A 16,004-nucleotide genomic window follows, 5' to 3' on the forward strand; every position below is an offset into this window, starting at 1 on the left:
TATTTGCAGTAGAATTCCCTGAATGTTTGCATTATACCCTCAGTGCTAGCTACTATCTGACCAATATCCCTCTGTTAGCCTAAAATGTCACCTGCTTCCTAGGTCTGGTGAATTATATTTGCCAGTGACTTGCAACATACAGGGAGTGCAGAATTATTAGGCAAGTTGTATTTTTGAGGATTAATTTTATTATTGAACAACAACCATGTTCTCAATGAACCCAAAAAACTCATTAATATCAAAGCTGAATATTTTTGGAAGTAGTTTTTAGTTTGTTTTTAGTTTTAGCTATGTTAGGGGGATATCTGTGTGTGCAGGTGACTATTACTGTGCATAATTATTAGGCAACTTAACAAAATAAAATATATACCCATTTCAATTATTTATTATTACCAGTGAAACCAATATAACATCTCAACATTCACAAATATACATTTCTGACATTCAAAAACAAAACAAAAACAAATCAGTGACCAATATAGCCACCTTTCTTTGCAAGGACACTCAAAAGCCTGCCATCCATGGATTCTGTCAGTGTTTTGATCTGTTCACCATCAACATTGCGTGCAGCAGCAACCACAGCCTCCCAGACACTGTTCAGAGAGGTGTACTGATTTCCCTCCTTGTAAATCTCACATTTGATGATTGACCACAGGTTCTCAATGGGGTTCAGATCAGGTGAACAAGGAGGCCATGTCATTAGATTTCCTTCTTTTATACCCTTTCTTGCCAGCCACGCTGTGGAGTACTTGGACGCGTGTGATGGAGCATTGTCCTGCATGAAAACCATGTTTTTCTTGAAGGATGCAGACTTCTTCCTGTACCACTGCTTGAAGAAGGTGTCTTCCAGGAACTGGCAGTAGGACTGGGAGTTGAGCTTGACTCCATCCTCAACCCGAAAAGGCCCCACAAGCTCATCTTTGATGATACCAGCCAAAACCAGTACTCCACCTCCACCTTGCTGGCGTCTGAGTCGGACTGGAGCTCTCTGCCCTTTACCAATCCAGCCACGGGCCCATCCATCTGGCCCATCAAGACTCACTCTCATTTCATCAGTCCATAAAACCTTAGAAAAATCAGTCTTGAGATATTTCTTGGCCCAGTCTTGACGTTTCAGCTTGTGTGTCTTGTTCAGTGGTGGTCGTCTTTCAGCCTTTCTTACCTTGGCCATGTCTCGGAGTATTGCACACCTTGTGCTTTTGGGCACTCCAGTGATGTTGCAGCTCTGAAATATGGCCAAACTGGTGGCAAGTGGCATCGTGGCAGCTGCACGCTTGACTTTTCTCAGTTCATGGGCAGTTATTTTGCGCCTTGGTTTTTCCACACGCTTCTTGCGACCCTGTTGACTATTTTGAATGAAACGCTTGATTGTTCGATGATCACGCTTCAGAAGCTTTGCAATTTTAAGAGTGCTGCATCCCTCTGCAAGATATCTCACTATTTTTGACTTTTCTGAGCCTGTCAAGTCCTTCTTTTGACCCATTTTGCCAAAGGAAAGGAAGTTGCCTAATAATTATGCACACCTGATATAGGGTGTTGATGTCATTAGACCACACCCCTTCTCATTACAGAGATGCACATCACCTAATATGCTTAATTGGTAGTAGGCTTTCGAGCCTACACAGCTTGGAGTAAGACAACATGCATAAAGAGGATGATGTGGTCAAAATACTAATTTGCCTAATAATTCTGCACTCCCTGTATTTGCCAGATATTTTACTTCATGGTACACTTCCTTGTATTCTTGTAGTATTTCACTGATTGTGCCTAGTGTGGAGATATTACTTGTGGTCACACGTGCCATTTCCCATCCAGTAACTGGTGCATGATCTTATTGCCTTCAGGACACCAGCTTGATTAGCAATGCAAATTCCTCAGATAACCATTTTAAATGCTTCCTATACATTTAAAGTAATCAACGATGGCTTCACGCATCTGTGTGTGAAAAACAGTTGCACAAAGCCAAAGCAGAGCATCACCATATGACAAATCGTGCGACAGGATCATGAAGTATACTTTGAAGCCTAACTATAAGTAGTCTGCAAATGTTCTGGCCAAGCGAGCAACCTCCGAAGCAACATCCAACCAAGGCGACTGTCTTTTCCCCAAATTTCTTCCGGATGGCTGCCTTTGTCTTTGTATCGATAAAGAAATGTGGTTTACACAGCAAAAGAGATGCTTAGCTGCAGCAGTATCCTCTTTATGGTTGCAAACACTCTGCATGTCTTCTGCATCACAAAAGTAAAGTCTGGAAATATGGATCTGGTAGATCCCGGATATGAGAGGTCATGCTTTTTCTGCACCAGGCATCTCTGTCACGACAGCTCACACAACATGCAATAAATAATGTGCTGCAGGAGCACCGCTAGGCAGCCTAGATGCTAGTGACCTCTGAGCCCATTCCTCCAAACACTGATAACAGCTGCGATCTGTCAAAAAGGTCAATGAACAGTGACTCTACATAGAGGTTCCTCTTGTCACGGACAGTAGATTTCTACAATTCTATGAACAGATGTTTTTTCTCTCATTTATTGTGGTGGGGTCATATTCTATACCAGCGATGCGCCATTCTGTCATGTCAATGTCAATTTGTTTGCCTAATGTCTCTCTCCTATGGTCTATACGGATCGTTAACAAGTCTATTTTTAGTCATTGGCTTTTTGCATGTTGAGCTTGCATGTTTTGACATTTATGTCATCAGGATCTTTGCTCCTCCTGTGCGCCTATCCTGTCTGAGATAACTGCTCACAGGACCTCGTTGTGTTTGATGCATGGCAGTCAGACACTAGTTTTGTTTGCTTTGGGCCACCTGTACAAATAAGGCCTAGTACAGCAATGTCAGCAGGAGCAGTTCACTGCCGAAATGCACTAGAATAGCAAAGGATAATTTCTGTTTTCCCCAGGGTACACTCCGCTACACATCTTCTGCACCCATGCCACCTCTTTATCCAATTAAAGTGTGCTATTCAATGCACAAGGGAATTGGATTGAGCACACTGCAAACAAACCCAACTTCAGCATAGCTTGTCCATATCAATGTGGTTTACGTCCACAGGGAACACAATGGGTTAAGCATGTCCCAAAGAAGCAGCTCTCCTGTTCCCAGCCGGGCCCACAGTACCGTGCCCAGAGATGGCCCATTTGGATTACTGTTTCCTATCTTCAGCTGCCGTGGAGAGCACTACCCAGGCCATACTAGGGGGAAATGGGCCACTCCATCAAGGGCGACCAGAGGGAAGGGGACTGTAAAAAGTGCCAGTTCAATGGCAGCGTCTTGGGCTCATGTGCCGCCAAACAACAGCATCTCCAGCATCCTCTACCTACTGATTACTCCGGTTCTTTCATTGGACCCTGGCGTGCCGTTTCAATTTTCTCTAGCTCAGCTACCGCACCCCTGAAGTATGTCACTGCCACTTGGGGACCGTCCTCGAGCCAGGCTGGATCCACCATTGCTTCCTGCACTCAAGCAGGTTGCAACGTAGGATGAGCATGGTTTCACTTGCTGTACTGCACCTCAGAATTGGCTTCCTTAGAGACTGTGGCATGGAGAATCACTGTAATGTCAGTTTACTATTCATGTTTGTCAGTCGGGGCGATGGCACACAGCAACACCTGAGCCTCACAGAACAGCAGCCATCTTGGAGATATGCACTCTGGTGCACTCATCTCTGGTCTTACACGTCTGCCTGTTTGTCATATCTTCAAGGATGAAACCAAAATTGCTTTGTAATAATTCTCAGAGGCCTAAAATTATGTTATTTCTCTCAGCTCCTTGGCCTTCTCTACCTTACTCTATTTATTTTTTTCCAGTTTTTTTTCACTAGTCATTCTCTTTCTTACCCTTCCCACACAACAGAAAGCTGGCCCACACCTACCTGGTGGGTTAGTTAATTGCTCTCACTTGAACCAAATCAATGCTTATGATTCCAATACAAATGCTACTGAACTTGAGTCCATCTTATTTTTATTTTTTTAGTTGAGTTGCTCTTAAGTTTACATAAAACAACAAAATGAAACCACTTCAGGTCTAAAGGTATTGGTTGTTGGAGCTCCTGGCAGCCCCCCTTAAGTTCTCTTTTTTTTTCTCCTTACTCCGATTCTAAGTTCAACCGTCAAGTAGGCTTATGCCATACCTTGCACACATGAAGAATAGTCTGGCATCTAATATTAACTATTTAATACAACATTTAAACCTATCTTCTTGGAAGAGTCTGTAGCGGAAGATGCTGCAGCAGTCTCTTAGGCCTTCTCCAATTAAAGAACATGAAGCACATCTTGATGGCTTAAACTGATTGAGACCTTTAGCAGAGGAAACCTTCTTCTTGTACCCACCAAATCATTCTTCCTAGTTGTGGTGAATTTAAGTCAGAGAACAGTAACACTTGCTTACCTTCTGTGAACAGCCTGCTTCATATTGGACAAGATGACCTCGCTCAATACAAAGTTACCACCTTCAGTATCACTCCCAACCTGTATAATTGTGAAATATTCAGCAAATTTCCCTAGGCTCTTTTCATTTTTCCTTGTCAGCTTCTCTATGATGTGCAGCAATTTTCTCTATTTTTGAGGGTGGAGAGTGGCTAAGAAATAGCTATGTGCCACTCTTTTGGCATATTTGAGAAACACAATTTGATCTCTCTTCTGATAATGATCCCGGTTTTGCATGCCTGAAAGTATATGTAATACGTCTTAAAGTGCTGATGCTCCAAGGCACCCTGGAATTCCTACCTTTTCCCTCTTAAAAGCTTTTTCTGTCCCATCACCCCTCGTACCACAACTTCAGCTTATAATTCACCGGTTACTATATATTTAATACCTTTTGTTTGGCATTCATGGCAAGATGCAAAGCGCTGATAGATTTTAGCAGCATTTTCTCTCCCAATACCATATCACTTTCTTATCACTCTTATTAGATAACCTCCTTTCATTATGTCATGCTGCCAATATTAAGGTTACAGAAATTACTATTGCTGTGTATATCACCTGAAGACAGAAGGGCTGCACAGCATAATGCAGTATTCAACTAAGCACCTTTGTTTTGAATGCCAGGCAGATAGAGAGACAAACAAGTAGCTTCAGGAGACCCGGAAATACAATTTTCCAGTCCAGTTCAGAGTAATTGTAATCAAGCTTGCACAATAAAGTAGGAATCCATGACACACTATTTTAGGGGTTGGAAAAAAAAAAAACTGAAATTCCATTTTAGGCAAATTTCGTTCCACCTTGATCTCAGATGAGGAAGCTCCAACTAACCGAATTAAAACTAGAAATGAAAAGATACATTTTGTTGAGAACGTCCATGTCCGCCTTGCACTAGCCAAGGTTATCTAACTTTGTATGTTACTGCGAGATCTTTAACAATTTTCTTTTGGAATGATTATAAAGGGCCAGCGAGCACAAGACATTTGTGGACCTCAAAGCAAAACTGTATAAGGCAAAGGCCTTGAGCCTTGCCTCTGTCTCAGGAGACCTACACTATCCTCTTTAAGGTATTGGCTAAATCTTCAAGAGGCCCCCATGCCTCTTACCTACTCTTTTCTTGACTGCAGGGGTAAAAGAGGGCTTGTCACTTTTTGCAGCTTTCGCCTTCCTCAGAGCTTTGTTGAAAGGTAGAATAGGCCCCAGGATTGGTCAGTATGTGACATTTGGGCTCATTAGTTTTATTCCTTTGTATAAATAACGCTGTTTCTCACTTTTTAATCAAGCCCAAATAGGATAAAGGGCAGTAGTAGGACTGAAGCGTTGGTCCTGAGGGAAGACCAGGACCTGCAGGTGCCACCTCACACCCTCCACCCTTTCCGATGATCGTGCATAGCCCTGAAGGAGAGGGCCCAAAGAGGTGCACCTCAGTGTGGGCAGCTGCCAGGTGGACTATCGCTGGCTCCCTTGCACCTGGGGGATCCCTTCAGCAACAGGCATGGTGCTCGCTGTGGTCCCCAGACAAGGGACCAATATATAGTTCCTTGGCCCAGGAGATCGGGCGGAAGGCAGCAAGAGACTGCAAGTCATCCCCGCAGCCATACACACTTAAGAGGTGGTGCTAAAAATCCTGACAAAAAACGCAATTAGCACTGCAGATTCACTTGTTTTGCGCATTTGACCTAGGTTAACCACCCTACAATGGGAATGCAGCTCAATAAAGGGCCCTGATTATTGCATTTTCGATTACCATTTTTACAACCTCTATTTTCTCTTACAGAATGAGCTATTTTCTGGACCCTGCTTAGTGGCAGAGCCTGCTACTGAAGCTAAACTATCCAATTCAGTTCATCCTGATGGCTACCCAGGTGTGGAATACTCACTGGTCTAAAGGGCATGCTCTCTGGAAGTAGCATTGCCTTTAACTATTACGAGCTTTATCCATTAGATAATCACCTGAAGATAAAAGGTCTGGTCCTAGGGTAGGGAATGGTCTGGTTCCATAGGCAAGGATAGGGGCTCCTCAATCAGCAGAGCAACATTTCTCCACCAGAGTATCCTGCCACTGTGAACAACATGTAAATGAAACCAGAATCTACTAACATTTATTCTGTTAGTGCAATAGCTGATATAAGTTACGGACCCTTAGCTTCAGGGGCTCACACAAATAGAACATACAGAAAATGTCTGCCCACTGTTTTATCTCAGGTAAACGGGGACCTCTTGAAATGTCCACTGGTAACATGTTTAATGGTTAAAAGAACTTTTACCACAGGATTGGATTCAAGTCCCAACCAAAAGATCCCTCTCACGGGCAACAAAGAAGATTGAGAACAGATACATCCAACACTGAAAGTACCTTTCTGACTCAAGTAATGGACCAGTCATTCAAGTTTTTACACGCACAATAAAATGAACTCAGATAAACAGAATTATAAAATATAAATTCCAATAAACAAAAAAAAATCACTTACGACAATGGGCAGATCACAGAAGTGTACCAAACAAACAGGTATTGGCAGTCTGCAGTCTCCTGCAGAAATTCTGGAATGCCATCTCCTGTTAATAAACTGCATCGTAAAAAGATTGTGGAAGAGGCATTTTTTGACTTGTCCCTGCCACATGGAGAGCTGGAAGTAAATTCGACATCCAAGTCACCATCTGAAGAAAACACAAAAGGCAAATAATAATTAACAATATATTTGCTTCTATTGACAGGCAATGGTTTAGCTTTTAAATAGGCACATGAGACTTCCAGGAAACATTTAGACATGCAACTGCACTGCAACATCTTGCCTTGATTTTGCACACAATTATATATTACAACGGCCACCTGAGTGTGTACATTTATAGCAGTATTACTAATTCTGACATTATATGGTTGTAAGAAAATGCCTCCTAACCCCCTAACTTTTTGCCTTTGCTGATGCTAAGTTATGATTTGAAAGTGTGCTGGGACCCTGCTAACCAGGGCCCAGCACCAGTGTTCTTTCCCTAAACTGTACCTTTGTCTCTACAATTGGCACAACCCTGGCACTCAGGTAAGTCCCTTGTAACTGGTACCCCGGTACCAAGGGCCCTGATGCCAGGGAAGGTCTCTAAGGGCTGCAGCATGTCTTATGCCACCCTGGGGAACCCTCATTCACTACATGCAAACTGCCTCACAGCTTGTGTGTGCTGGTGGGGAGAAAATGACTAAGTCGACATGGCACTCCCCTCAGGGTGCCATGCCAACCTCACACTGCATGTGGCATAGGTAAGTCACCCCTCTTGCAGGCCTTACAGCCCTAAGGCAGGGTGCACTACACCACAGGTGAGGGCATATGTGCATGAGCACTATGCCCCTACAGTGTCTAAGCAAAACCTTAGACATTGTAAGTGCAGGGCAGCCATGAGAGTATATGGTCTGGGAGTTTGTCAAACACGAACTCCACAGTTCCATAATGGCTACACTGAAAACTGGGAAGTTTGGTATCAAACTTCCCAGCACAATAAATTCACACTGATGCCAGTGTGCAATTTATTGTAACACACCCAGAGGGAATCTTGGAGATGCCCCCTGAAAACCTACCCGACTTCTAGTGTAGGCTGACCAGTTTCTGCCAGCCTGCCACACACCAGACATGTTGCTGGCCACATGGGGAAGAGTGCCTTTGTCACTCTGTGGCCATGAACAAAGCCTATACTGGGTGGAGGTGCTTCTCACCTCCCCCTGCAGGAACTGTAACACCTGGCGGTGAGCCTCAAACGCTTTCCCCTTTTGTTACTGCGCCCCAGGGCATCCCACTTTTGGCGGCAAGGCTGGAGGAGATAATGAGAAAAACAAGGAGTCACCCCCAACCAGTCAGGACAGCCCCTAAGGTGTCCTGAGATGAGGTGACCCCTGCCTTGAGAAATCCTCCATCTTGAGTTTGGAGGATTCCTCAATAGGATTAGGGATGTGCCCCCCTCGCCACAGGGAGAAGGCACAAAAAGGGTGTAGCCACCCTCAAGGACAGTAGCCATTGGCTACTGCCCTCCCAGACCTAAGCACACCCCTAAATTCAGTAATTAGGGGCTCCTCAGATCCCAGGAAATCAGATTCCTGCAGCCTGAAGAAAGAAGGACTGCTGACCTACAAGCCAGCAGAGAGGGAGGAAGACGACAACTGATTTGGCCCCAGCCCTACCGGCCTGTCTCCAACTTCGAAAACCTGCTCCAGCGACACATCTGACAGGGACCGGCGACCTCTGAAGCCTCAGAGGACTGCCCTGGACTACAGGACCAAGAAACTCACGTGAACAGCGGCCCTGTTCAAAACCAGATACTTCTTTGCAATAAAGAAGCAACTTCCAAAGACTTCACGTTTCCCGGCGGAAGCGTGAGACTCTACACTCTGCACCCGACGCCCCCGGTTCGACCTGTAGAAAACCAACACCTCAGGGAGGACTCCCCGGTGACTGCGAGCCCGTGAGCCCCCACAACGTTGCCTGCAGACAGAATCCAGAGGCTCCTCCTGAGCACGACTGCCTGTAACAAGGGACCTGGCACCTGGAACCAACACTGCACCCGCAGCCCCCAGGACCTGAAGGAACTGAACTTCAGTGCAGGAGTGAATCCCAGGCGACCCTCTGTCTTGCCCAGGTGGTGACTGTCCAGAGAAGCCCCCCCTGTGCCTGCCTGCACCGCTAGAGTGACCCCCAAGTCCCTCCATTGAAACCCATACAAAACCAGACGCCTGATTTGCACACTGCACCCCGCCGCCCCTGTGCAGCTGAGTGTGTGTTTTGTGTGCCTACTTGTGTCCCCCCCCCAGTGCTCTACAACCCCCCCCTGGTTTGCCCCCCGAGGACGCAGGTACTTTCCTGCTGTCAGACTGGAACCGGAGCACCCTTGTTCTCCATAGGCGCCTATGTGTTTTGGGCACCTCTTTGACCTCTGCACCTAAACGGCCCTGAGCTGCTGGTGTGGCAACTTTGGGGTTGCCTTGAACTCCCAACGGTGGGCCGCCTATGCCCCAGGACTGAGACTTGTAAGTGTTTTACTTACCTCCTAATCTAACCTTTAATTACCTCCCCCAGGAACTGTTGATTTTTGCACTGTGTCCACTTTGAAAATAGCTTATTGCCATTTTTACAAAGACAGTACATGATATTGTTTCCATTCAAAGTTCCTAAAGTATCTAAGTGAAGTACCTTACTTTTAAAGTATTAACTGTAAATCTTGAACCTGTGGTTCTTAAAATAAACTAAGAAAATATATTTTTCAATATAAAAACCTATTGGCCTGGAGTTAAGTCTGAGTGTGTGTTCCTCATTTATTGCCTGTGTGTGTACAACAAATGCTTAACACTGCCCTCTGATAAGCCTACTGCTCGACCACACTACCACAAAATAGAGCATTAGAATTATCTACTTTTGCCACTATCTTACCTCTAAGGGGAACCCTTGGACTCTGTGCACACTATTTCTTACTTTGAAATAGTATATACGGAGCCAACTTCCTACAATGGTACATCAACATTTCACATTGGTTAGATGTACAGAAAATAGCTGTGTGATACACTGAACTGGAAACAAACCTGGAGCTGAATCTGCACTATTTCTAGTCTGTCAGATGTACCATCTGCCATGGTGTCATGGTCGTGGCGAGGGTGCACTTCCAGGCAGTAACACACTCGTCAAGGGTAAAGTGCTGACCTTCATACATATGGAGCCCTCATCCCACCATAAATCACAATTGTAATGTGACCATGACACCTCACTAACTTAGATTAAGGGTGTTCAGTCATTAAAAAGATGTTAAGGTATGAGAGCTATTGCTTCATTAATAGCACAGTTTGAGTGTGCTTAGACAAAGACTAGCCCTGACTAAGGCCGTTTGACCCACACGAGCAATGAAAAGTCAAAACATGTTGGCTATTTGTATAGAATAGAATTAAAAGAAGTAGAGAAAAGATACAAAATATGTAAATAACTATGTACTTTACAGGTTTTTTTAACCATATCGCGGTAACCCAATCAATAAAGGGAAAACTCCAAAGGATTACCCAAGATATTTTTTAAAAACAAAACTGGATTCTTGTCTATATCCTGAACCACATTACCAAGAACTCCCTCAATAAGGTTGAGTCCACCATGGTGTCATCATCCCGACCATGGTGTGGTTAGGTCACGGATGATGAACATGCCATAACACAGTGGGCGAGATTACCTATCCAATTATATTGGATACTTGTTGGAATTTAGAGAGGAACAATTAGGAAGACTCTTTGCCCCCATTTCCTAGCTGCTTATGTCCTGAAACATCACAACTACAAATAATCATAAAAGCTATGCCACGATTTTTTACTTTTAGACTTACCTTCAACATAATACTTGACCTTGCTAGAAGACCCAATCTGTCGAACTAATTTTCCAGTAATTTTGACTTGGCATATATTGGCACCAATGCAGTCTTTAATTGTTGACGTTCCAATGCCAGAAAGTTGAATTTCATACCTGTACTGGTCATTATTCTGCCTGATGTCACCAGAAGCATTATATGCTCTAAAGGCAAGGGAAGAAATTTTTTATTTTTAGCCTCAGATTTTATACATCTAGGTGAAACCAGCACTGGCAGAGACACATGTCTGTATTTTTTTTTTTAAGGGAATAGTTTGTTAGTGGTGAGAAGGCTGTGTGAGTTGTCTTGGAGTACAACACTAGCAGAGTTAAACTGTCCCCTCAAAGAAAAGTGTTACGAACACAAGTCAAAAGATCAAGTTTGCATTGCAAGTGGTGAACTTAAAAGGCGTAAAATATGGCGTAGTGCAGAGGTTCTTAACCTTTTGACTTTTGTGGATCCTCACTTAATCATTATTGGAATCCAGGGCCTGCCACTGAGTCATTATTGGATTAGGGGACCCAAGCCTGAGCAATTTTGATGATGGCTGCGATCGGCCCCCAGGGAAACCACACCCACATATAAAAGTGATCTCTTTACACACATTATATATATATATATATATATATATATATATATATATATGGAAAATGTCACTTACCCAGTGTACATCTGTTCGTGGCATTAGTCGCTGCAGATTCACATGCTGTGCACATCCCGCCATCTGGTGTTGGGCTCGGAGTGTTACAAGTTGTTTTTCTTTGAAGAAGTCTTTTCGAGTCACGAGATCGAGATCAACAAAATTCCTAGCACCCAGTGTTTCCTCACCTGTCCTGATGAAAACGCTACCCCATTCGAGTGCCTGTAGCTAGTGCCTGCGTCAGGAATGGATCACCCCAGGGTCAACAGTTGCCCTCATGTATGGACTAGCATTGACAGTTGTGTGATCCATTCCTGTCACGGGCACTAGGCCTACCCACACAAGTGAGGTACTATTTTTATGGGGAGACTTGGGGGAATGCTGGGTGGAAAGAGGTTTTGTGGTTCCCCTCAAATTCCAGAACTTTACAACGCCTAAATGTGAGGAAAATGTGTTTTTTAGCCCAATGTTGAGGTTTGCAAAGTTCTGGGTGACAGTACCCAGTGGGAGCCCCACAAGTCACCCTATTCTGGATTTCCCTGGGTGTCTACTTTCCATAAACTTATAGGTTTGGTACGTTTCCCTAGGTAGAGGAAACTAGGTACTCTAGAGGAAACTCTAGGTACTAAAGAGGTACCACTTTTATTGGGGGACTTGAGGGAATGCTGGATGGAGGGAAGTTTGTGGCTCCCCTCTGATTCCAGAACTTTGCAGCACCAAAATGTGAGGAGAGAGTGTTTTGTAGCCCAGTTTTGAGGTTTGCAAAGGATTCTGGGTAACAGAACCCAATGAGAGCCCAACAAGTCACCCCATACTGGATTTTCCTAGGTGTCTACTTTCCATAAATGTATAGGTTTGGTAGGTTTCCCTCAGTGCCGGCTGAGCTACAGCCCAAAATCTATAGTTAGGCACTTTGCACAAAAAAAATATTTTCAATGGAAAAAATGTGATGTGTCCACAGTGCAGTTTGAGATGTTTTCTGTAGTGGGTACTAGGCCTACCACAAAAGTGAGGTAGCATTTTTATCAGGAAACTTCGGGGAATGCTTGGTGGAAGGAAGTTTGTGGCTCCCCTCAGATTCCAGAACTTGGCAGCACCGAAATTTGAGGAAAAAGTGTTTTTTAAACCAATTTTGAGGTTTGCACAGGATTCTGGGTGACAGAACCCAGTGAGAGTCCCACAAGTCATCCATCTTGGATTCCCCTACGTGTCTACTTTCCATAAAGGTATAGGTTTGGTAGGTTTCCCTAGGTGCCGGCTGAGCTACAGCCCAAAATCCACAGCTAGGTACTTTGCAAAAAACACATAATTTTTCCAATGGAAAAATTTAAAGTGTCCATGTTGCGTTTTGGGGCATTTCCTGTCGCGGGCACTAGGCTTATCCACACAAGTGAGGTACCATTTTTATAGGGAGACTTGGGGGAACACAGAATAGAAGAACAAGTGTTACTGCCCATTGTCTTTCTCTACATTTTTGCCTCCTAATTGTAAGGCAGTGTGTAAGAAAGAAGTAGTTTTGAGAAATGCCCTGTAATTCACATGCTAGTATTGGGACCCCCGAATTCAGAGATGTGCAAATAACACTGTTTATAAACTCCTTATCTTGTACCTATTTAGGAAATACAAAGGTTTCTTTGTTACCCATTTTTCATTCTTCGTAGGATACCAAATGAATTGCTGTATACAATGAAAACCCATTGCAAGGTGCAGCTCATCTATTGGCTCTGAATGGCTTGGGTTCTTGAAGAACCTACAAGACCTATATATCCCCGCACCCAGGAGGGTCCAACAAACATAATAGTATATGGCTTTCTAAAATCTATTATAGTTGGAAAAGGTTACGGAAGAAAACAGTCAGAAAGGGCTGTTTTTTTTTGTAAATCAAGTTCAATATATTTAAATTTCAACTGTTACTTTCTACAGGAAATTCTTGAAGGATCTACATAAATTACCCCTTGCTGAATTCAGAATTTTGTCTACTTTTCAGAAATGTTTAGCTGTCCGGGATCCACCATTGGTTTCACACCCATTTCTGTCATTAACTGGAAGGAGGCTGAAAGCATTAAAAAAAAAATTTAAAAACGGGGTATGTCCCAGTAAAATGCCAAAACTGTGTTGAAAAATTTGGTTTTCTGATTCAAGTCTGCCTGTTCCTGAAAGATGGGAAGATGGTGATTTCAGCACCACAAATCCTTTGCTGATGGCATTTGCAGAGGAAAAACAGATGCTTTCTTCTGCAGCACTTTTTTCCCTATTTTAAAAAATACTAAAACAAATTTTAGCTGTCATTTGGGTAATTTCTTGGTCTCCTCCAGGGGAACCCACGGACTCTGTGTACCTTTACAATCCCCAGAATGTTGGAAAAAAAGGAAGCAAATTTGGCGTGTATAGCTTATGTGCACAAAAAGATATGAGGGCCTAAGCGTGAACTACCCCAAACAGCAAGAAAAGGTCTCCGCATGGGGGGGAAGGTTCAGCAGCTAAAGGGCTATATACACTTTACTCATTTGGTAATATTTAGGCCAGTACTTTCCGTTTAGAAAGCCTGTGTGTGCATTTCTTTAAATTTTTAAACGAAGAAAGAAAAAAACTCCAATATGTTGTCAGAACAGCAAAGTAAAATGAATGAGACCATGGCAATTAGTGAATAGCACTGCGATTCTGACAAGATAAAGCACCCAAACAGCAAGCACTTCCTTTACAAAAAAGATGTTAATCTGCAATTAAAATGTTATGTCTGTAAAGTAAATGCACCAAATAATACACAGGCTCTCAGTCAGATGCTCCATGCCATGTCTTAACTGCAATCTAACCAAAAAACGACTTTATACCCATTTCAAATCTATTGGGAGCCACAATGAAACCATCCTTGAAATGCATGGGTTTGATGATGGACAGCCCATCCACGCAATGGTAAAGCATAAAAACACATAAGTCAATGGCTGAAAAATATTCACCTAAAGCCTGATATCTCACTGTACTTTTTATAGTGTTTTTAAATGGTTGCTAACATAAATTTCCAGAGAGCTATAGCTTTCTATAGCCAGACATAAAAAGGGGGTAAAATGATTATTTGGGCACTAGGGCACAAATGCCAATCAGTTCACAGATTCAACACACATTGCATCCTGAGCACGCTATTCGCCTCAAAAGAGTCAACAAGGTAGCAGTAGCTATTAACACACTGGTCCTTAATAAAACTAGCTCCACTCACAAAATGCGTTGCGTTGGAAAATGGGTTATTGGTAGGGCAGGTAGGTACCTACACCTAGCAACAAGCCACTAACCTCCACATAGGTACAGTTAGGTCTCAGTAAATTAATCCCAGCTCAACCCTTGGTAGCTTGGCAACGAGCGTCAAGGCTTAACTTAGGAGACAAAGTGTAAAGCATTCAAATATCACAAAACAGTAATTAAATAAAACACAGGAAACAGTTTAAAAATCCAAAACCAATTTATAAAAATAGTTTATATTTTTATCTTTAAAATGACACAAAAACGATTAAAATCGGTTCAGGGGAACCGGAGATATGAATTTTTAAAGAATTATTATTTTTCTAGCGCTTAGAAACAAAAAGCGCCAATCGGGTCATCTGGTTGCACCAGGACCGGGGCAAAATCAAACTTTCAGGCCGACCGCGATGGAGCCCTGCTCGGCTACAGGTCGCGGGAGGCCTCGGTTAAAAATTTACCTTCTGACTTAGTCTTTATTTTGAAGTTTTTCTTCACCGGGACGAACATGCCAGTTGAATCCGACCTCCTGGCGCCCTTGTCCGGATACGCGATGTGGGTTTCCTCGGTGGAGACTTTTACCTTCGGACTTAGTCGTTTTTTCGAGATGAAAATCCTTCGACCGGGGTAAACCTGGATCTTGATCCGACGTCCATGGAGCCCTTCTCGGATACGATGGCTGGGAGGTCCCGGTCAACTTTTTACGTTCGGACTTAGTCTCTTTTTTGGATGTTTTTCTTTACCGGGACGAACCACGAAGTCAGGCCGGGTCGCGGTTGAGGCAAGCCGGCTAGAATTTCCGCGGCGGGTCGGTCCCTCTCTGGAGCTTTTTTCCAAAAATTCTCAAAACTTTTCCAAACTTCTGGGGCTTCACCCAGATGTTCTTTTAAGGTTCTTTTGGGGTCCACAGCTCACCCCAAGGGTCCAGAAGTTCTGTGATGGTCCATGGGGGGTGCGGACTTCAACTCCCAGAATGCACCTGGCGCAAACTCCTTTTTGGCCACTGGACAGTGGTCAGCTGGTCGCTTTCTTCAGGAGTTGGTGCAGGGGACTCTGGTTTAGCAATTTTTCACCTGTAGCAAACAGGGAGTCCCTCCTTGAACCAGTTGAAGCCAGGCAAAGTCCTTCTTGTGGTGAAGCCCAAGTGTGCAGCTGGTGCAGTCCTTCTGAGTGCAGGGTCCAGGTGCAGGCCAGGGGTCCAGCAGGGCAGTCCTTCTTCTTCTTTAGTTCCTTTCTTGTTGAATTCTGGAGGGGATCTGAGGTGTGGGTGCAGGTCTGCCAGTTTTATCCTTGCTCCTGGGTGAAAAGCAGGGGGGCCCTGGTTCTCCAATCAGGGACAGGGTCGTCCCCC

The 16,004-nt window shown here is 43.9% G+C and overlaps 1 protein-coding gene across 1 annotated transcript in view; it reads right to left on the reverse strand.

Annotated features, from left to right (window-relative positions):
* The window catches only part of IGF2R (insulin like growth factor 2 receptor), a 1,086,527-nt gene that overhangs the window by 36,020 nt on the left and 1,034,503 nt on the right, over positions 1 to 16,004 (reverse strand). Inside the window, exons 44-45 of the mRNA XM_069235138.1 lie at positions 10,762 to 10,946; positions 6,894 to 7,080 (exon numbers count right to left, since the gene is read on the reverse strand). Coding sequence (XP_069091239.1) covers positions 6,894 to 7,080; positions 10,762 to 10,946 — 372 coding nt within the window. The remainder of the gene's footprint in view (positions 1 to 6,893; positions 7,081 to 10,761; positions 10,947 to 16,004) is intronic.

This window comes from Pleurodeles waltl, chromosome 5 (assembly GCF_031143425.1).
Source record: "Pleurodeles waltl isolate 20211129_DDA chromosome 5, aPleWal1.hap1.20221129, whole genome shotgun sequence".
Lineage (NCBI taxonomy): Eukaryota > Metazoa > Chordata > Amphibia > Caudata > Salamandridae > Pleurodeles > Pleurodeles waltl.